This window comes from Eschrichtius robustus, chromosome 16 (assembly GCF_028021215.1).
Source record: "Eschrichtius robustus isolate mEscRob2 chromosome 16, mEscRob2.pri, whole genome shotgun sequence".
In the NCBI taxonomy this organism is placed as follows: Eukaryota; Metazoa; Chordata; class Mammalia; order Artiodactyla; family Eschrichtiidae; genus Eschrichtius; species Eschrichtius robustus.
The window spans coordinates 49,182,971-49,199,743 of record NC_090839.1 but is presented as its reverse complement, the minus strand read 5'-3'; the positions used below and the strand labels follow the sequence as shown (position 1 = coordinate 49,199,743).

The 16,773-nt window shown below is 53.1% G+C and overlaps 1 protein-coding gene across 1 annotated transcript in view; it reads left to right on the top strand.

The window, feature by feature from the left end:
* The window catches only part of SLC24A3 (solute carrier family 24 member 3), a 470,391-nt gene that overhangs the window by 264,114 nt on the left and 189,504 nt on the right, over positions 1-16,773 (top strand). The window contains exon 3 of the mRNA XM_068566110.1: positions 7,376-7,452. Coding sequence (XP_068422211.1) covers positions 7,376-7,452 — 77 coding nt within the window. The remainder of the gene's footprint in view (positions 1-7,375; positions 7,453-16,773) is intronic.

Genomic DNA, 16,773 nt, shown 5'->3' with positions numbered 1-16,773 from the left:
CAGAGTATTGAGTAATTCCCTGTGCTATACAGTAGGTTCTCATTAGTGATCTATTTTATATATGATAGTGTGTAAATGTCAATCCCAATCTCCCAATTTATCCCTCCCCCTCTTTTCCCCTGGTAACCATAAGTTTGTTTTCTACATCTGTGACTCTATTTCTGTTTTGTAAATAAGTTCATTTGTACCCCTTTTTTTAGATTCCACATATAAGCAATATCATGATATTTGTCTTTCTGTGTCTGACATACTTTACTCAGTATGACAGTCTCTAAGTCTATCCATGTTGCTGCAAATGGCATTATTTTGTTATTTTTTTATTGCTGAGTAATATTCCATTGTATATATGTACCACATCTTCTTTATCTGTTCCTCGGTTGATGGACATTTAGGTTGCTTCCATGTCCTGGTTATTGTAAATAGTGCTGCAATGAACATTGGTGTGCACGCGTCTTTTCGAATTATGGTTTTCTCTGGGTATATGCTCAGGAGTGGGATTGCTGCGTCATATGGTAGTTCTGTTTTTAATTTTTTAAGGAACCTCCATACTGTTCTCCATAGTGGCTGTACCAATTTACATTCCCACCAACAGTGTAGGAGGGTTCCCTTTTCTCCACACCCCTCCAGCATTTGCTGTTTGTAAATTTTTTGATGATGGCCATTCTGACTGGTGTGAGGTGAGCCTGAAACTTTTCAAGGTGTGGATACATCCACTTTCACAGATTCTTTTGCAGGTAATTTTGTTCAGGGGCCTTCAATCATGACAAATGTGTTCATTTGATCAACGAACACTCATTAAGCAACTGTTCTATTACAGGTGCTTAGGTAGGCACAGGAGATACAAAGAAGAATAAATTTCCTCCAACCTTACCCACCCTTCCCCAGTCTAGTGGAGAAGACAGGAGAAACCAAAGGTTGCCTCGAGGCCTCACGCGCAAACTGCTCTAGGGATGCTGAGGACATGTTTGCTATTGCATTGCTTGGATATGCTGAGTAACAAACAGCCCCAAATCTCAGTGGCTAAGAAGCATACAAATGCTGTTTATTACTCATGCTACCAAATGTGCCCATCAGGGGGATGGGATTCTGATATCAGTTACTCAGGGACCAGGCTGATGGAAGATTCATCCTGACAGATGTTTCCATGAAGGCTTAGCCAAGAATGCGCAAGGTAGTGAGTCAGACACTGGCTGTGAAAGTCTGCCTAGAAAGGGCAGACAGCCTGTCGTTTTGTTCACATTTCATTAACCAAAGCATACGGCATGGCCCCATCTAACCATGCGGCGGGCCTACACGTGTGCTCCTTCCAGGTCTTGGAACAGGAAGAAGTGGGATATTTGTCCACAGGCTGAAAGGCCACCCAAGTTGGAATCCGGTTGTTGGGTGTTTTATTGAATTGTCCCTCCCAGTGTCCTTTCTCAGCTAATAATTCTGTCCTGGGTGTACACAAAAGCTGTGTCCTGGGAGAAGGGCTCTCTGAGTCCATTCACTTGGTATTTGTCATTCTCTTTCGTGGACCCGGACCTGGTGGGTGCTACCCAGAGAGAGGTCCTGCCCTCCGGGAGCTCACAGGGTGGTTGAGTCCAAGGTACGACTGCAGTTTGTTGGAAAGTCACGTGTTGGGTACCCACACAGTATGACAGGGCCACCTAAAGAGGGTCGGGAAGGCTCTGTGGGAGGCTAAGTGTTAACCACACCTGGCAGACTGGGTTCCCCAGTGTTCGTGCCAGGGGACCAGGGAGCTGCAGGCGTCATGGGGGCGAGGGGTGGGGGAGCACCAGGACAGATCAAAGCGTCTAAAAGAGAAGCATGAGGTCACCCATTGCTGCCAGGGAGGAGTTGGGCAGTGTCAAGACCCCAGTTCTTGGTGCGATCCCCAAGGGGCCAATCAAGATGCTCTAGGTATTTTGTGATTAAAAAGATAAACAAACCCTGGATGAGAGAAGGGCGTTGTGTTGGTTGCAGCCGCACAGATTCCTTTCACTCCGGTGTTTTAAGGGAGCCTGGCCTTTTCAGGTGTGTTGATCTTCACTTTGGGCCGCTCCATTGGATCAATACGTAATTAGTACGTCTAAAGATGCCCTGAAAGCCCCTGCTGCATTAAAAAAAAAAACCCAAAAAACTCTCCATCCCCTTCAAACCTCCATTTAGACTCATCAAACTCAGGCCTCAGGAAAGCGGCCAGGAGAGAGAAGCAGGCCGCTGATTGCCGTTGCCTTGGTAAGGGGAATCCGCTCCCTCCAGGCTCTGTGGTTTCCATGGGAACAGCACTGCTTGCCTCTGCCGGCCCCCGGGGCTGGCAAGATGTACTGGAAAGAAAATTGGGGGAGAGAGAGAGAGGAGCAGAAAGAGACTTTGAGGATTTTGAAGGTGTTTGGGGGAACCCTCAGCTGGATGTGTTGCTGTTCCTAGCATGACACGGGAACCTCGGGCTCCCAACAGCCCGAACAGGGAAGCACTTACCGGAGGCTCATGCACTCACGCAGCTCCTTCGGGCCGAACGCCGCCCTGGAGAAACAGACGCAGAGGCCAGGCAGGCAGGAGTTGGTGACTGGTGGATTTTAACACCAACACTGGGAGGAATGTGTCCTCGGCCCCCTGCCGGGCAGCATTCCACTATCATTATAATTAGGAAGAAATGCAATAGGTACCCAGGAAGCATGGCGGGAGGTGTTTCACACACGCTGTCCGTGCTCTCCCCAGCAACACTGCACGGATGGCATCCACACGTCATCTCACAGATGAAGGAGGTGGGCTCAAAGAGGAGAAAAGATAACCTGTGAGTGGTATAGGTGGGATCTGAACCCAGCCCTGATTCCCCATGGTGGGTTCTTACATGAAATCTAACCAACAGTCCCCGGATAACGTTAAGTTCCCAACGATGGTGAGCATCCCAACTCAGGCCTTAAGAAATGCCCTTGGTTCTTTTGGATTTGGATGCAAGAAGCACCGCCAAGTGGAGGGCGGCTGGGTTGGCATCGGTACCGCCATCGGCTCTGCGGGAGGCACTGCAGGCCCCGCCTGGTTTTACAGATGAGGAAACTGAGGCCAAGAAGTGCTGGGCAGAGTCTTCCAGTCTAGCGGGCCACCCTGTCTCCGTTCACTCTTCTTGGGCAACTGCAGCTCTTCTGAAAGCGCCGTTTCTGGGGCGTGTCTGAGTCTGTGCCAGCCTCAGGCGGGGCTTGCTCGGCCTCAGAGAAGCAAGCTCAGCCACTGCCGGCAGCTCTTTTCTTGAACCGTAGGGCCAGCCGGGGAAGGCTGACTCACTCCATCCCCGGTCAGTGTCCCAGTCCCCTCCCTTCAGAGCTCTTCATCCTGCGGACACTTATTAGGCACCCGCTGTATGCACTGACCGTACTGTGCGCGTGGACCGGAGGGAGCGGAGACGAGGAACCGCAGCCATTTTTCAGATGGGCCAACAGGTGGATTGAGGCCCGCAGAGGTGAAGTGACACGTCGACAAAGGCCACACCGTGGGAGGCCTGGGTGTGAACCTCACAGCTCCAGATGCCCAACTGAGGACGCTTTCCTGGGCCCACGCTGACCCCTTCTTAGGGAGATTAAACACCATCATACCAAACTGCTTTAGAACCTGGACAAAGCAACGCTGCGTGAAATAACAGTGTGTGTACTGGTAGACGCTGTGTGGGGTGCATAGGAGGTGCTGATGAGATAAGTCATGAGCACTGGGGGCCTCCCCCCAAACAAAGCTGCTGCCGCAGTGGGTCTCTGGTGACAGGGCTGCTCCTGAGTCACATCTTCTGTGGCCAGGGTCGTCTGCTACTGCCCTTTGCAGATGAGCCAGATAAGATTCTAACGTGGTGGATTAGATGCTTAACATAAGAACACGTTACAATGCAGCTCACTGCGGTGCACTCTGAACACTCAGGCACTGCCATGCTGGACTCACTCGGAAGGCACAGCACAACGGCAGTTTACCCAGACTTTTAGGCCCGGGCCCAGGGTCTTCCTTCTGCCACCTCCACCCCACGCCCCGCCGCTCCATGCTGACACCAGTTATGCATGAGCAAGTTAGGGGCTCTTGCTCCTATTCATAAAGACACCCTGTCCCTCTTCCCTTCCATTCCCTCACAGGGGCGCTTGGAGGATCATGGGTGTCCCCTGCAGACCCCATGCAGGCCATGCAGGCATCACCATGCCACGTGCGAGGATGGTTTCTTGATGCGCCTGTGACTCTGTCTAGGGCCTTCTCTGCTCCCAGGAACCCACCTGACTTGGCCAGTGCAGAGCTGAGCAGAAGTGTTAAGGGTCTGCCCTAAAGTGTTGAAGACAGCCTTAAACATGACGGATGGGTGTCCATGTATAGCCCCGGGGCATGTTCTGTAGAGTCTCCCAGAGGGGCCCTGGCAAGTCTGAGCCTGTGTATCAGCCCCTTCCCTTTCTTATTTTACCTCTCCACTCCCCTCCTGGGATCACCTGCTGGCCTTCAAACCGTTGTCTGGGGGCCTGCTCTGGAGGGACCCGCCTATGAAGGAAGTTCATCTCTTGGAGGGCAAGAGGAGACAGCCCCAGCTCAGTTGTTAAAAGAAATCTCTTTTCGTGACTTTTTTCCAAAAGATGATGTATCTCTAAGAGGGAGCATAAAATATCTGCAGTATTCTCTGCAAGGTGTGCATCATTGTAATAATTTCATCGGCAGCCCGATACATGTTTTCAGAGGGGCTGCCATGAAGGGGCGGTCGGAGAGGGAACCGTGTCAGGTGAGGCTTCTCGGGCATACTTCTCCTGGCCGCTCTTCCCACACGCCTGGGAGCCACCAAAGAAGAATTCTGTTGCTGTTCAGAAGCAAACCAATTTGAAAGCATTTAAGGAGCTCTCCACTGCCTTGCATTCCCCCCAGCTGACCCCCTGACACACCCACGCTTTGTCTCAGCGACTGCCCAGCCACCTTCAGCTCAGTGAGGAGGTCCGGCAGGGCCAGCTGCTCTGCTCACAGCCCCCAGCCCCCCTGCTGCTACACTGGGATCATCTCACGGAGAATTTCACCGATTTTCTCGTGGCCAGTCATGGGTTCTGACAGGAGGAGACACCCTTGACAGAGGACTAGGAGTTTCCGGCTGGTGATGAATCAGGCACCAGGCCAGGAAGAGCAGATCAAGATGGGGACACTGCCAAGCCTCCCACTCCCCAGAGAGATAGAGAGAGGAGGGTCCCTGAGCCGTAAGGAAGGAGGAGCCTGAAGGAGAGTGCTGTGGTCCCCACGCCCACTCCCCCCTCCCGTCCCCCCCCCACACCCCCCCCAACGCGTGCTTGGCCAGGACTTTGGACAGCATTCAGCCCCTCCGATGTCAGCACTGGGCTCCGTGGGTCCTTCCCCATCCAAGGGAACAGCCCTCAGCCTGGTACTGTCCGAGAGCCCCAGCCAGGTCCCAGGGTTGGCTGGGCATCCAGACCTCTGCGGAGACCCTCCCCTACCAAAACTCAAAGCCCAGAGGACCCACCTGGTCATGGCCATTCCACTCACTGCTGAGTGCCAAGGGGATTTAAAACCAAAATGCCTGGATTCAAAACATAAATGTATCACATACTGACATAGTACCCTTGATCGAACCATTCCTGCAGGTCCTGGTAGAGAGGCAGGGATGACGGAGCTGGCACAGTGTGGGCGCCTTGCAGACACAAGGCTGCCTGCACCGTGGCCTTCACTCCCTTCACCTGCTGCCCTCAGCCAGGTTGGGGTAGGAGGGATGAAAGTAGCTGGCTTCCATGTATCAGCACCAGAGGTACCTCGATGCCCCCTCACTTTTCCCACCACCTCCTTGCTGATGGTAAGCGGTCCCCACACGTGAATGTTTTGCATGGCACCCATCACAGGGCAGACCCTGGTTTCAGTTTCCCCAGGATGATGGCTGTCCTGATCGATACAGTAACCAGGCCCACCAACCAGTCTCCACTTCTGGGGGTAGGTGGGCAATGGGATGGTCACATTTACCCGGGAGCTGCCCGGCGTTGAAAAGCCCCATGGCAGCTGCACAGAGAAATGCAAAGGAACAAACAGCCCACCGGCTTCCCTCTGGGGTGTGGAGGCAGAATTTAGATCAGATCAGGTCCCCTGCTTGGAGGGGGCCCCCAGAAGGAAGAGGTCAACCGGGTGGAGTAAGATGGCAAATAGATGCCAGGAGCCGGGATCACAGCAGTGAGGGCGGCCCCAGCCCGTCTGCTGGGTGCGTGGTCCTCGCTGTGGACCCTCTAGGATGGTGTCCAGTCCGGCTGCCCCTCGGGTTCCTCATCTACAGCGCGGGAGCAGCAGCTTGCCGTCCCGGGTCGGAGGCACAGTGGGTGCGAAGTGCAGGGCCCATGCCTGCCAGGAGCAGAGCTCACTGCGTGCACCGTTGTCAACTCTGCACAAGTCTGTGTGGCCGTCCTGCCCTCAGAGCCTCCGTCTCTGCCCAGCCCAGCCTGTCAGCAGCCAGCCCATCCCACGGGCTCTGAGGATTCATACAGACAAAGGGCACATCAGGAAGGAGCAGCGCGGCTGTGGGCAGGGCTTGTCATCTTCAGAACCACGGAGTGGGGCGCAGGTTCAGCCAGGTCCAGGCGCACGGTGGGCCGGACGGTGACAGGAAATCTGGGCTCTGGGTGCCCGAGGGTGAGAGACAGGCCTGCCCTGCAGGGTTCCCTCTCCTTCGCTTTGCCCCACAGCGGCCATCAGCGTCCTGGGTTTGGAAAGTGGGCAGAAAGGAAGATTTCTCGTGGTTTCTGCCCTGTACTGGACTCCCTGGGGAGGGGAGGGCAACGTGTTATAGAAGTGAGAGCCGGGAGGGAGTCATAAGAGGCCCAGGCCCCAGGCCAGGGCAGGAGTGGGACAAGGAAAGGAGGGACAGAGGGACGGTTTAGAGCTGGGACTTAATCCTGTGTGTGCCACGGACCCCTGGGTAATCCCTGAAGTCTGCAGACCTCTGCTCGGGAAAACATTTCAGTGTTTGCAAGATGTGTGAGGTGACAGAGGGAGACTGATCCACTGAAATGAAGTTGTCACTGTGTTAGAAGATAGACCTGCGTGATCGTGGTTCCCGTGTTTTCTCATGAACCCTTGGTCACAGGTGGCGGTCTGCAAGCCACCCTCACGCTAAAATGATGAGTGAGCCATGCGGATGGCAGGACAGAGGATCATGAACGTGTCTCCTGGGGGCAGAGCCCGGGTGCTTCTAGCACAGCTGCAGTTTGTTGCCTCCGTTCTTATCTGGAGGAAACACCAAATTCCAGTTAGAGATTTCTGAACATAAAGATGTAATCTTTCCTCATCCAGCTTCGTGGACCCCATATCAGAATGAGGATGGCAGCGCTGTCCCAGACCTCCTGCCCTGAAAGTGTTGTCACCTGCACTGAGTTGGTTTTCTCTCTCCTTTCTGTAGCCCTGCACGAGTTCCCCAATGACATCTTCACCAACGAGGACAGAAGACAGGGGGCGGTGGTCCTCCACGTGCTCTGTGTAAGTACCCCTCTGGTGGCCCTGCCTTCAGGGCCGGAGGGAAGGCCTGGCGGGCGTCGGGGTGGGCAGAGAGGTGCCCTCAGAGGAGTCTCCCCTCTTGTTCACATACCTGGTGGGGGGGCCTGTGAGCCCCATGGAGGGCGATCTCCAAATGTACTTTTTAAAAAATGTTTTTATTGAAGTATAGTTGATTTACAATGTTTCAGGTGTGCAGCAAGGTGATTCACGTAATATACGTATATATATGTGTGTATATATATACATGTACCTATTCTTTTTCAGATTGTTTTCCATTATAAGTTATTACAAGATATTGAGTATAATTCTCTGTGCTTTATAGTTAGTCCTTGTTGTTTATATATGGAAGTGTGTATCCAAATGTACTGTTTCTAAGGGGCCACAGGTGTGTATGCTGGAAGATACCCGGATTTTTCTTTCCTTGATACCCATGCCCAGGGCGTGGGTTCTGAGGTCAGACAGAGCATGGGTTCTCTCTGCTGAAACGCCACCTTCTTGGGGAGGCCTTCCTTTCCCAACCAGCCTTTGTAAACTGCCTGTCTTTCCCCTTACCCGGCTTTGCTTTTCTCCACAGCACCGAGCACTCTGTGACATAATATTATAGAGTTATTTGCTTATTGCCCGTCACCCTCACTCACACATCAGCCCCATGAGAACAGGGATGTAGTTTTGTGCGAGGCTTCCTTCCCAGGCCTGTTCCTGGCACGTGGTGGGGTCAAAGCATTTGTTAAATTCGTGGATTAAATGTAATGGCACGTAGTAGGTGGTCCATAAAAGTGTGTTCTGGCTCTTAATATCCACCACTGCCCTAGCACTTCGTCCACAGGCCCAGTGGCTTGAAGGCCTTTGATTTTCCTTGTCCCCATTCGGAGAGTTTGGGGCGGGTGCAGGGGTGAAGCTGTCTCGAAGGAGTGGCTGCAGAACCAGAAAGACCCAGGGCAGATGCTCCACTAGGTTCGTCACTGTGCTGTCCCATCTCGGTGGCCTTCACTCTCCCCCGGAATGCTCTTAATTCCATTCTGGTTACTTATTGCTGGGAAACGGTCTCCAAATTTAGTGGCACACCCAATAACCACTTTCTGTTTCTCATGGGTTCCAGGGGTCAGTAGTTCAGAAAGGGCACAGAGGGGATGCTGTACCCCAGGATCCGGGGCCCGGGGTGGGACGATTCGGATGGCTGGTGGTGACGCCGATGGCTGGGGCCGGAGCCATTTCTGCTGGAGGAGCCCTCGGAGAAGGCTCGTCCACTCCCTTGTCTGCTATCCGTGTCTGCAGTGCCCAGAGGACTAGCCCGGCTGCGACTGCTGACCAGAGCACCTCGCTGTGGCCCCTCCAGCGTGGCTCCACGTGGCAGCTGAGGGTTTGCAGAGGGAGGGTCACGGTGACGAGGAAGAAGCCCGTGGCCTGAATGGCCCGGCCTCGGAAGTCACACAAGTCATTTCTAGCGGCCTCTATTACAGTCACACATACACCATGACTCAGGGGAGGGGACAGAGACCTTACTTTTCCATCCACACCTGACCTGAGTAGGTCAGTGGGCGCACCCTGGGCTCTGGAGTCAGACCAGACGTGAGTTGGGGCCCAGTTCTGTGCTCCTTGCTTTGTGCGTGGCTTCTGGTAAGATATTTACCCTCTGGACCCATAAGCTGCCCTCAGCGTGACTCCCTTCCTGGTGAACGTCTTTCCCCACTCACCCCAACCGGCCAATACTCTGCCTGAAAAAAAGGCATGAGGGATCTTCTGTCAGCAAAGACATTCTCTAAAAATACCAAACGATAAAGCAGACTCTGCAGCCTCCTGCCCTTCAGGACAACTACAGGCACAGAGCAGTTACTGTGGATGCCAGCTGCCACCCCTGGCACCAGAGAGCCTTCCCGGTCACCAGGCTGAGAAGGCCCAGGCACTGCGTCGGGTCCAGAATGCCCCAGCAGCCTTAGCGCCCTGATGCCTCGGCATCTGAGAGATGAGGCTTCCACTCGCGGCCCGGGCCCGAACGGCGCGAGATTCCGTCTCCCAAGGCAGTGTTGTTGTCTGCCGATGGCGGGGCTCCACCTCCCAGCGGGGTCCTGTGAATCCAGCTGAAGGCAGAGGAGGGTGCGTGTGCCTTGTCCTTTGTGAGCCGAGGGTCCCCATAAGGCCTCTGCCATCTGTGGCAGTGCATCCCAGGCAGGCATGAAGGCCAAGTGGACAAACAAGGGTAATTTCCCACTTTGCTTAAAGGTGCTTTTTTTCCCCACGTGCTTAAAAGAGTAGCACGTGGGGAAAAAAGACATAAGCCTGCAGCGTCACACTTTTTCATCACTGATTCTGAACCCTGTGAGTTTGCTTTTCACGGGAGGCTTTTCACGTAGCTGCTGACCTCAGCCGGGTGCTGGCCTGTGGTCACAGGTGGTTCCGGCCCTGGAACCCTGCATCATAGAAACCACAGGTTTCCTCGGCCCTGGGCCCTGCATCATAGAAACCATAGGTCAGGGAGTCCAGGAGCCAAGGTCAGTGTCCACCCCTTCAAGACCACGCTCCAGGCACCCGGAATTTCAGAATTCTCCACCCAGGCAGCCTGTACCTGTGGCCAAGGCCTGCGCAGGCCTCCTCCCCAGACCCACCTCTCAGAGGGAGGAGACCCCGGTGGAGAAGCCTGACCTGCCGCCTGCGGGGGGGGGGGGGGGGGGGTCCACGTGCAGGCAGGTGCAGGACGGGGCCGGGCTCAGGCCAGGAGGGGCCCCTCTTCTCCACCTGTCAGGGTGGGCCTGCTGGTGGCCTCCCCAGGGTCAAGGAGCAAGTCTATGTTATCCTACCTTTGAGAGTATAAGCCCCCTGGGGGGACCTGAGCATCACGAGAAACCCTTGTGCAGCGTCTGACGAGTCGCAAAACAAAAGCTGCTCAGTCCCTGATTGTTCAGCACTGAGACAAACCATTCTTTTTACCCCTCCACCCACTATGGCACCCAACACATTTAAGGCGCTCAGAAATTGTCAGATGAACGTTGTTGGATGTAAGAAAGGCTGCCAGGGCTAACCTGAGCCGTTTCGGTGGCCAGTGGACAGATAAATGCACGAGTCAGAGCTGCAGGAGCTACATACAGATTCCTGCACTCAGCCTTCTGGAAAGCGTCTCCAAGCCCCTGCAACATGGTGGCATCGGGCTGGACCCTTCTGAAAGCCCGAACACAGCTCACCCTGCAGGAGCCCGCTGTCTTGTAGGCAGGCCCACCTCTGGACCGCTCCCACGGTGTGTGAGCGTGGCCGTGGCCCCCCCAGTGCTGTGGGAATGCAGTGAAGCCTCAGTCCAGTGCTGGGGGGCAGCTGAGTGGGTTTGAAAAGTGGGCAGGCATCTTCTAAAGGGGAAGGGGGAAGGGATTCCAGGCAGGAACCAGAAACCCGTGATCGAAGATGTAGACCCTCGAGTCCAGGGGGTCTGGAGTGAGCGGAAACTAAGGTGGGTGGGTGGGAGGTACCAAGAGGTGACTCCACTGCTGGCTTGGAAGTGCGGGGAAGCAGCCCCCAGTCGCCATCCCTCCTCACCTGGGGAATTGGATCAGGCATGGCCAGAGGTGACCCAGAGAAGTCTGCTCCCCAGCCAGGCGACAAAGGTCCAGGAAGTCCAGAGAGGAAGGCTCAGGGCCACTTGGGTAGGGGTCCCAGAATTCAGGTACCTGAGGAACACTTCTCAGGGCATCGTAAATGGGATGTGGGGACTCATCATCTGGCCTCCTCCAGTGAGGGAGGGAAGCCCTCTGCAGGAGGGTCCCAGAGCTGTGTCCTGTCACCCCAGGCCCCCCCAGGGAGAGGGCCCTGGGAACCGACTGGCAGTGATTTGGGGTCTCCACCAGAGCGCCTGAGCCTTTCAGAGTATATCCCAAAACCTGATTAAACTTCACATTTGCACCTAAACTCACATACCCCTTTCCACACAGACCCCGTGAGTTTGCTTTTCACGGGAGGCTTTTCACGTAGCTGCTGACCTCAGCCGGGTGCTGGCCTGTGGTCACAGGTGGTTCCGAGGACTCCCCGAAACGATCCTTCAATCTTACTTGTCAAAAAAGCTTACCTCTCTTTTTTCTTTTCTTTCACGCAAATACTTCCCTCTTTTGTGTGAGCTTTGTGGAAATCACGTAGCCATTTCTGGTTAAAATTTCCCCACACTGTGACTTTAACTTTCCCTTGACTCTTTCTGGTTTTGTGGCTGTCAGAAATGCTCAGGCCTGAGATTGCACTAGAAAAAGAGCCCTTCCGACTTTCTTTCCATATGGGTTCCTTCCTAGAGTGGAAATCCGTTGTCTGTGTAACTTTATCAACAATGATTATCCCCAAGGAAACACACTTGTCTGAGAACTTGCTTTACAGTCAGCCTGTTCTAATGTTGAGTTGCTGAAAGCAGTGTTCCTGGTCTGTGAGGAAATGTGCACCCTAGAAACTCATGGGCCCTTCCCCAAATGGACGAACAAGCCTGGAAATAACTTTCTAGAATCATGCTTTGTTGGTGATTTATAAATACCTTGTGAAATTTTGCTGCTTATCCAGCATGTAGACAGCTGAATCTTTGCGATTGTGAGCCGGGCTCCACATTTTCTCTTCCAGTGAAGAAGCTTTAAGTAATCAATATTTGAGATTCTTTCTCAAGACTGGTCTGTCTTTAATAAATCAGCCTCCACAGCAGAAGTAAATGCCCCCTGTGTACCTTGTCAGCTTCCGAAGGGATTCTGCCTAAGTTTTGAGCCTTCTTTTTGCATTGTTAGTGTGATTCCTCTCTTTCGGCGGGCACAGATTTCTACATGCTTGGGTGTGAGGTGGTAAAGTATCGCACTCCTGGAAATGAACATGGAGGCCTTACAAATGCAAATTCTGCTAAGTGAGTCTGGAAGATAGGCTGCTAGCTGGTCCAGTGACTCAGACCCACCCATGGACCAGCCCAGGAAAGAAACATCAACGAGAATGTTTCTGACATCCATCCTTATATTCTAAAGCCTAGACACTCTGTGCCCACGGAAGAGACTTCTTCCTCCGAGGAGCTTTTAGGGTCACATCAGGCTTCCCAGGGTGGCCAAAGGGATGCTCAGGCCACCAGGAGGTCCCTGACCATCTGCCTTCAGCCAGCTCTGTCCAGTGGGGGAACTCCCTTGTCCATATCTCCATCCTCACTGCATCCCAGTGTCCAGTGCCCATTTTTAGTGGCTCCCACGTGAGGAGAGGAGGTGGGCTCCCAACAGCGTGGGTGTTTGAGAAGCACAGGCAGGAGCCGTGTGCTGGGCCATCATGCGAGTGTGCTGGGCCATCATGCGAGTGTGCTGGGCCATAAGCCATGTGCTGGGCCGTCAGCCATGTGCTGGGCCATCTCCGCCCAGGGAGGTGCTCCAGGAGCAGCAACGGGGAACGTTCATGTCAGTCCCTGCAACATCCCCATAGGATGGTGTCCAGGGCTGGATCCGCAAGGTTGGTGGTCTCCCCAAGCCCCCAGCGCCTGTCCACATTTCTCTCCTCCTTCTCTGCCCCGGAAGTTTTTAATCTGGTCTAGGAATTGGGGAAACTCACTCTGTGAGCCTGCATCCAGATTCTCCCTTACTCCCAGAACAGCTTTTTGATCTCAAGAACTTGCTCATTTCTGTCTCGTGATTCCATGAAGACCTCCTGTCTCCCCAGAGCTGCAGAGGAAACCAATTGGCACTGGAGGAAGGCCCCTGGGACAGAGGTGGTGAAATGTGGTTGGGCTTCGAGGGTGAGGCTGTTCAGATACCGTCCTCCCTCTGCCATTGTGGTTTCTCTAGGTCCGGTCTGTACTTCCTTGATGTCGCGGCATTGCCCGCCTAGCCCAAGCAGAGTGCCTGCGTGCCCTGGCTCTCTCTGTCCTGCCCCCTCCAGGCCGTCTCTGCCCCCGAGCTGGCCCCGGCTCCCCCTGGTGTCCTCTGCCCCTGCTCTGCTTGCTCACTCCCCGCCCCACCCGCACTCTTCACTGTCCCTTAACTCACAACCCCCAGAAGCCTCGTGTTTTTCCTGCCAGACCATGGGTCACCAGCCGACCTGACGCTTGGTCAGGTCTTCATCAGTCAGGGTGACTGAAGCACAGGAGTGTGGGCGGATCCTGAAGGGGGACTCTTGGCTTTGCAGCCTGCACCCTAACGGCAACCTAACCCCCCACCCAGAGCGAGGTGAAGGCTACTTTGGATGTGCTCCTTAGGAACCTGGGGGAGAGCCCTATCTCAGGTGGGAGGGACTCCCTTCCTCTCCCTGACTCCTCCGAGCTCCAATCCCCTTTCAGTCCTGGGGGAGGGGGCTCTCTGGAAGGGGCCTCACTTGGTGGATGTCATTTCCTTGTGGGCTGGGCTGCTTCCAGTTATCTGTTTAATTATAATATCTAGAAAACGGTTTCCCTGGATCCACTCCCTTCCCTGGGGCCTAGATTGCTTTTGTTAAGAGCCAAAGAATAAACTAATTGATGCCCTAGCCGGTTCTCAGGGGATGGAGGGGCCGGGGTACCAGCAGGAGGTGGAGGGGGCCCTTCCTGCCCCCCCTACTTGGAGAGGCAGTTTTGCATGTCAAAGCTCCACCTCAGCCCCAGGGGTTATTTTTAGCTCTCCAAGGCCATCCTTTTGCTTTTTTGGCCCTGAGACTCAACTTTACTTGTATAGACCAGCGCTACCTAGTAGAACTTTTTGTGCTGATGGAGGTGTTCTCTCTCTGCTCCTTCCAATAAGGCGGCTGCTGGCCACCTGTGGCTACTGAGCATTTGAAGTGCGGTTAGTCTGACTGAGAGGTTAGTCTGATTTTAAATTTTATTATAATTAATATAAATTTAAATAGCCACAAGTGGAAGGGGTTCCCCTAGAAATGAATTCTAATTCAGCATCATCCCTCCCTTTGCTTGTGTTGTCAACTCAAAATCACAAAGCTGAGGTGGCCGGGAATAAAAGGTCACCAGGAAAGAGGCGCTGCTCCTTTACCCCAGCCTCTGATGGATTTAGCAGCTCCAACAAATGGGATGCAGAGAAGGCACTGCCAGGCCACCAGGATGGGATGTTTGATGAGAGAGTAGGACACTGAGATTAGGAGTGAGAAAGTTTGTATATCACCAACATGCTGAGGGCTTTGGAACAAGTTACAGAACTTCTCCTGGCCTCAATTTCCACATCTGTAAAGTGGGAGCACATAGTAGATACTCAGGAAATGTTAGGTTCTTTAGTCTTCACCTTCTCCCCACCCCACATCCCTCTAAGGGCAGCTCACCTGTGCTTAATCCATCACAAAGGACCAGAGACAGACCCACTGGGAGACAGCCCCGTCCTTGAGAGCACCAGGACAGGGCGTGTCCCAGAGACCTCTGTGCAACTGGCATTTCCGCCAAGCCCAGCGCTCTGGGAGAGGGGCTGCCGCAGGGGTTTTAACATTTAAGGGGACCCACAGGATCTGGTCAGCAAGGCCCTGGCAAAAACTCGCTGGCGAGGCAGACGTGTTTATTTAAGGGATTTCACCCTGGAAGAGAAAAATGATTAGAGGAGCTTGTGGAATTTCCTGTTTACTCTTGTAAAAGTGCTGAGCATGTCCTTAATTTGTCAGTGTCAACTCAAAGCTAAAACTGGTGTCCAGAGAGGATTAGTACAAAGAGGGTAAATTATGTTCCGACAGATCTTAAGTTACTCACTCATCTCCTTGCATGAGACCTAGTTCAGACGACCCAGGGCTGACCATTAGGCCCCATGGGCTGCACGCAACAGGTTGGCTGGTGGTTGATTCTCCAGGACCCCGAGCTGGATATAAAGCCTGGCGGTTTAGAGCATGCACTTTGAGTGAAACCCACCTGAGTGTCAGTCCTGGCTTTTCTACCGATAAGCCGCGTAGCCATGACAAGCTGCTTTACCTTGCCAAGCCTCAGTTTCCCCATCGGTCACTGGAGGTAAATGCAGCACCCACCTCATCTGGCTGCTTTCAGGAATGCATGAAGATAGGCGTGCAAAGCTCTTGGCAGAGCATCTGGCGCTGCCTGGGTAATGCCCCACCTGTACCCACTTAGTATTTACAGCTTGTGCGTGCCTGCCTGACCCCCATCATCCAGCCCCCATGACTCTGGGCTTTTTCTGGTCCCCAGAGCCCATTCTACCAGAATGCAGGGCAGCACAGATGTGCCAGGAAATCACCAGCCCCCAGAAGTAGCCCTCAGACAGAGAGGGGTTGGTGAATAAATACCTCGGTTCCCTTGTGCCTCGGATGTGCTCACGGAAACGCCACCCTGACTCCCGCGGTTGTCCAAGCAGGGATAAGCTCTAGGTGCCCATCCAGCATCTTGCTGGATAACACGCCTTGATGAGCTGCCCGTTCTTCCCCAACTCATTTTCTTGCTCTTCTCTGGGGGGCGCTTCCTGAGATTCCCCCCTCCCAGTTAAAAGACTTGCACTGGAATCCTGGAATCCAGTTCTGCTTCTGAGGCAAAGGCTGAATAGATATCACCTACCATTATTATTATGCACATCCGTTCCCTCTCTAATATTGAGCTGCATGAGCTGCATGAGGCTACAGGAGATGCAGAATTCTGAGACTCCAACCTGTTCTGGACAGGCACACAGTAAGGTGCGACATGGGTTGATCTACTGTCTCTTTGGTTCACGTCCTGAACCCAACGCAAGAGAGAAAGAAGCTTGGGGGGGAATGAGCTTTGGAGCAGACAGTGTCACATTGGATCTTATGAGGAGCCCCAGATGGTGATGGGAGAGAGCATGCACATTGCTTAGACACCAAATGTTTACCCATGGGGACTGGACACCCGCAGCCTGCTGTATGCTCCTCTTCATCTTATATATCTAACTTATCACTTGGTCCACCCTTCCCCACTCTAATTATTTTATTTTCCTTTATTTTCTTACATACAAAACAAACTTAATTTTTGTGTTCCTCTGAGATGACATTGCCAACAGTCCCAATTTGTGAATAATAGTTCTATACTGACTACAATTTTGTAGTATTTTTTCCTCTGTAAAGTATAAGTTCAAAAGCTAAACACACAATGAGATACTGATACTTAGCCTAAAGAACTAGTCTTTAGCAAACATTGAACAAATCAATCTGGATAAAATAGCCTATTACATGCTCTAATTTATCAGAAAACACTCCATGTATTTTTTTTTGAATTTTATTTATTTTTTTATACAGCAGGTTCTTATTAGTCATCCATTTTATACATATTAGTGTATATATATCAATCCCAATCTCCCAGTTCATCACACCACCACCCCCTGCCGCCACTTTCCCCCCTTGGTGTCCATACGTTTGTCCTGTACAGCTGTGTCTCTATTTCTGCCCTGCGAACTGGTTCATCTG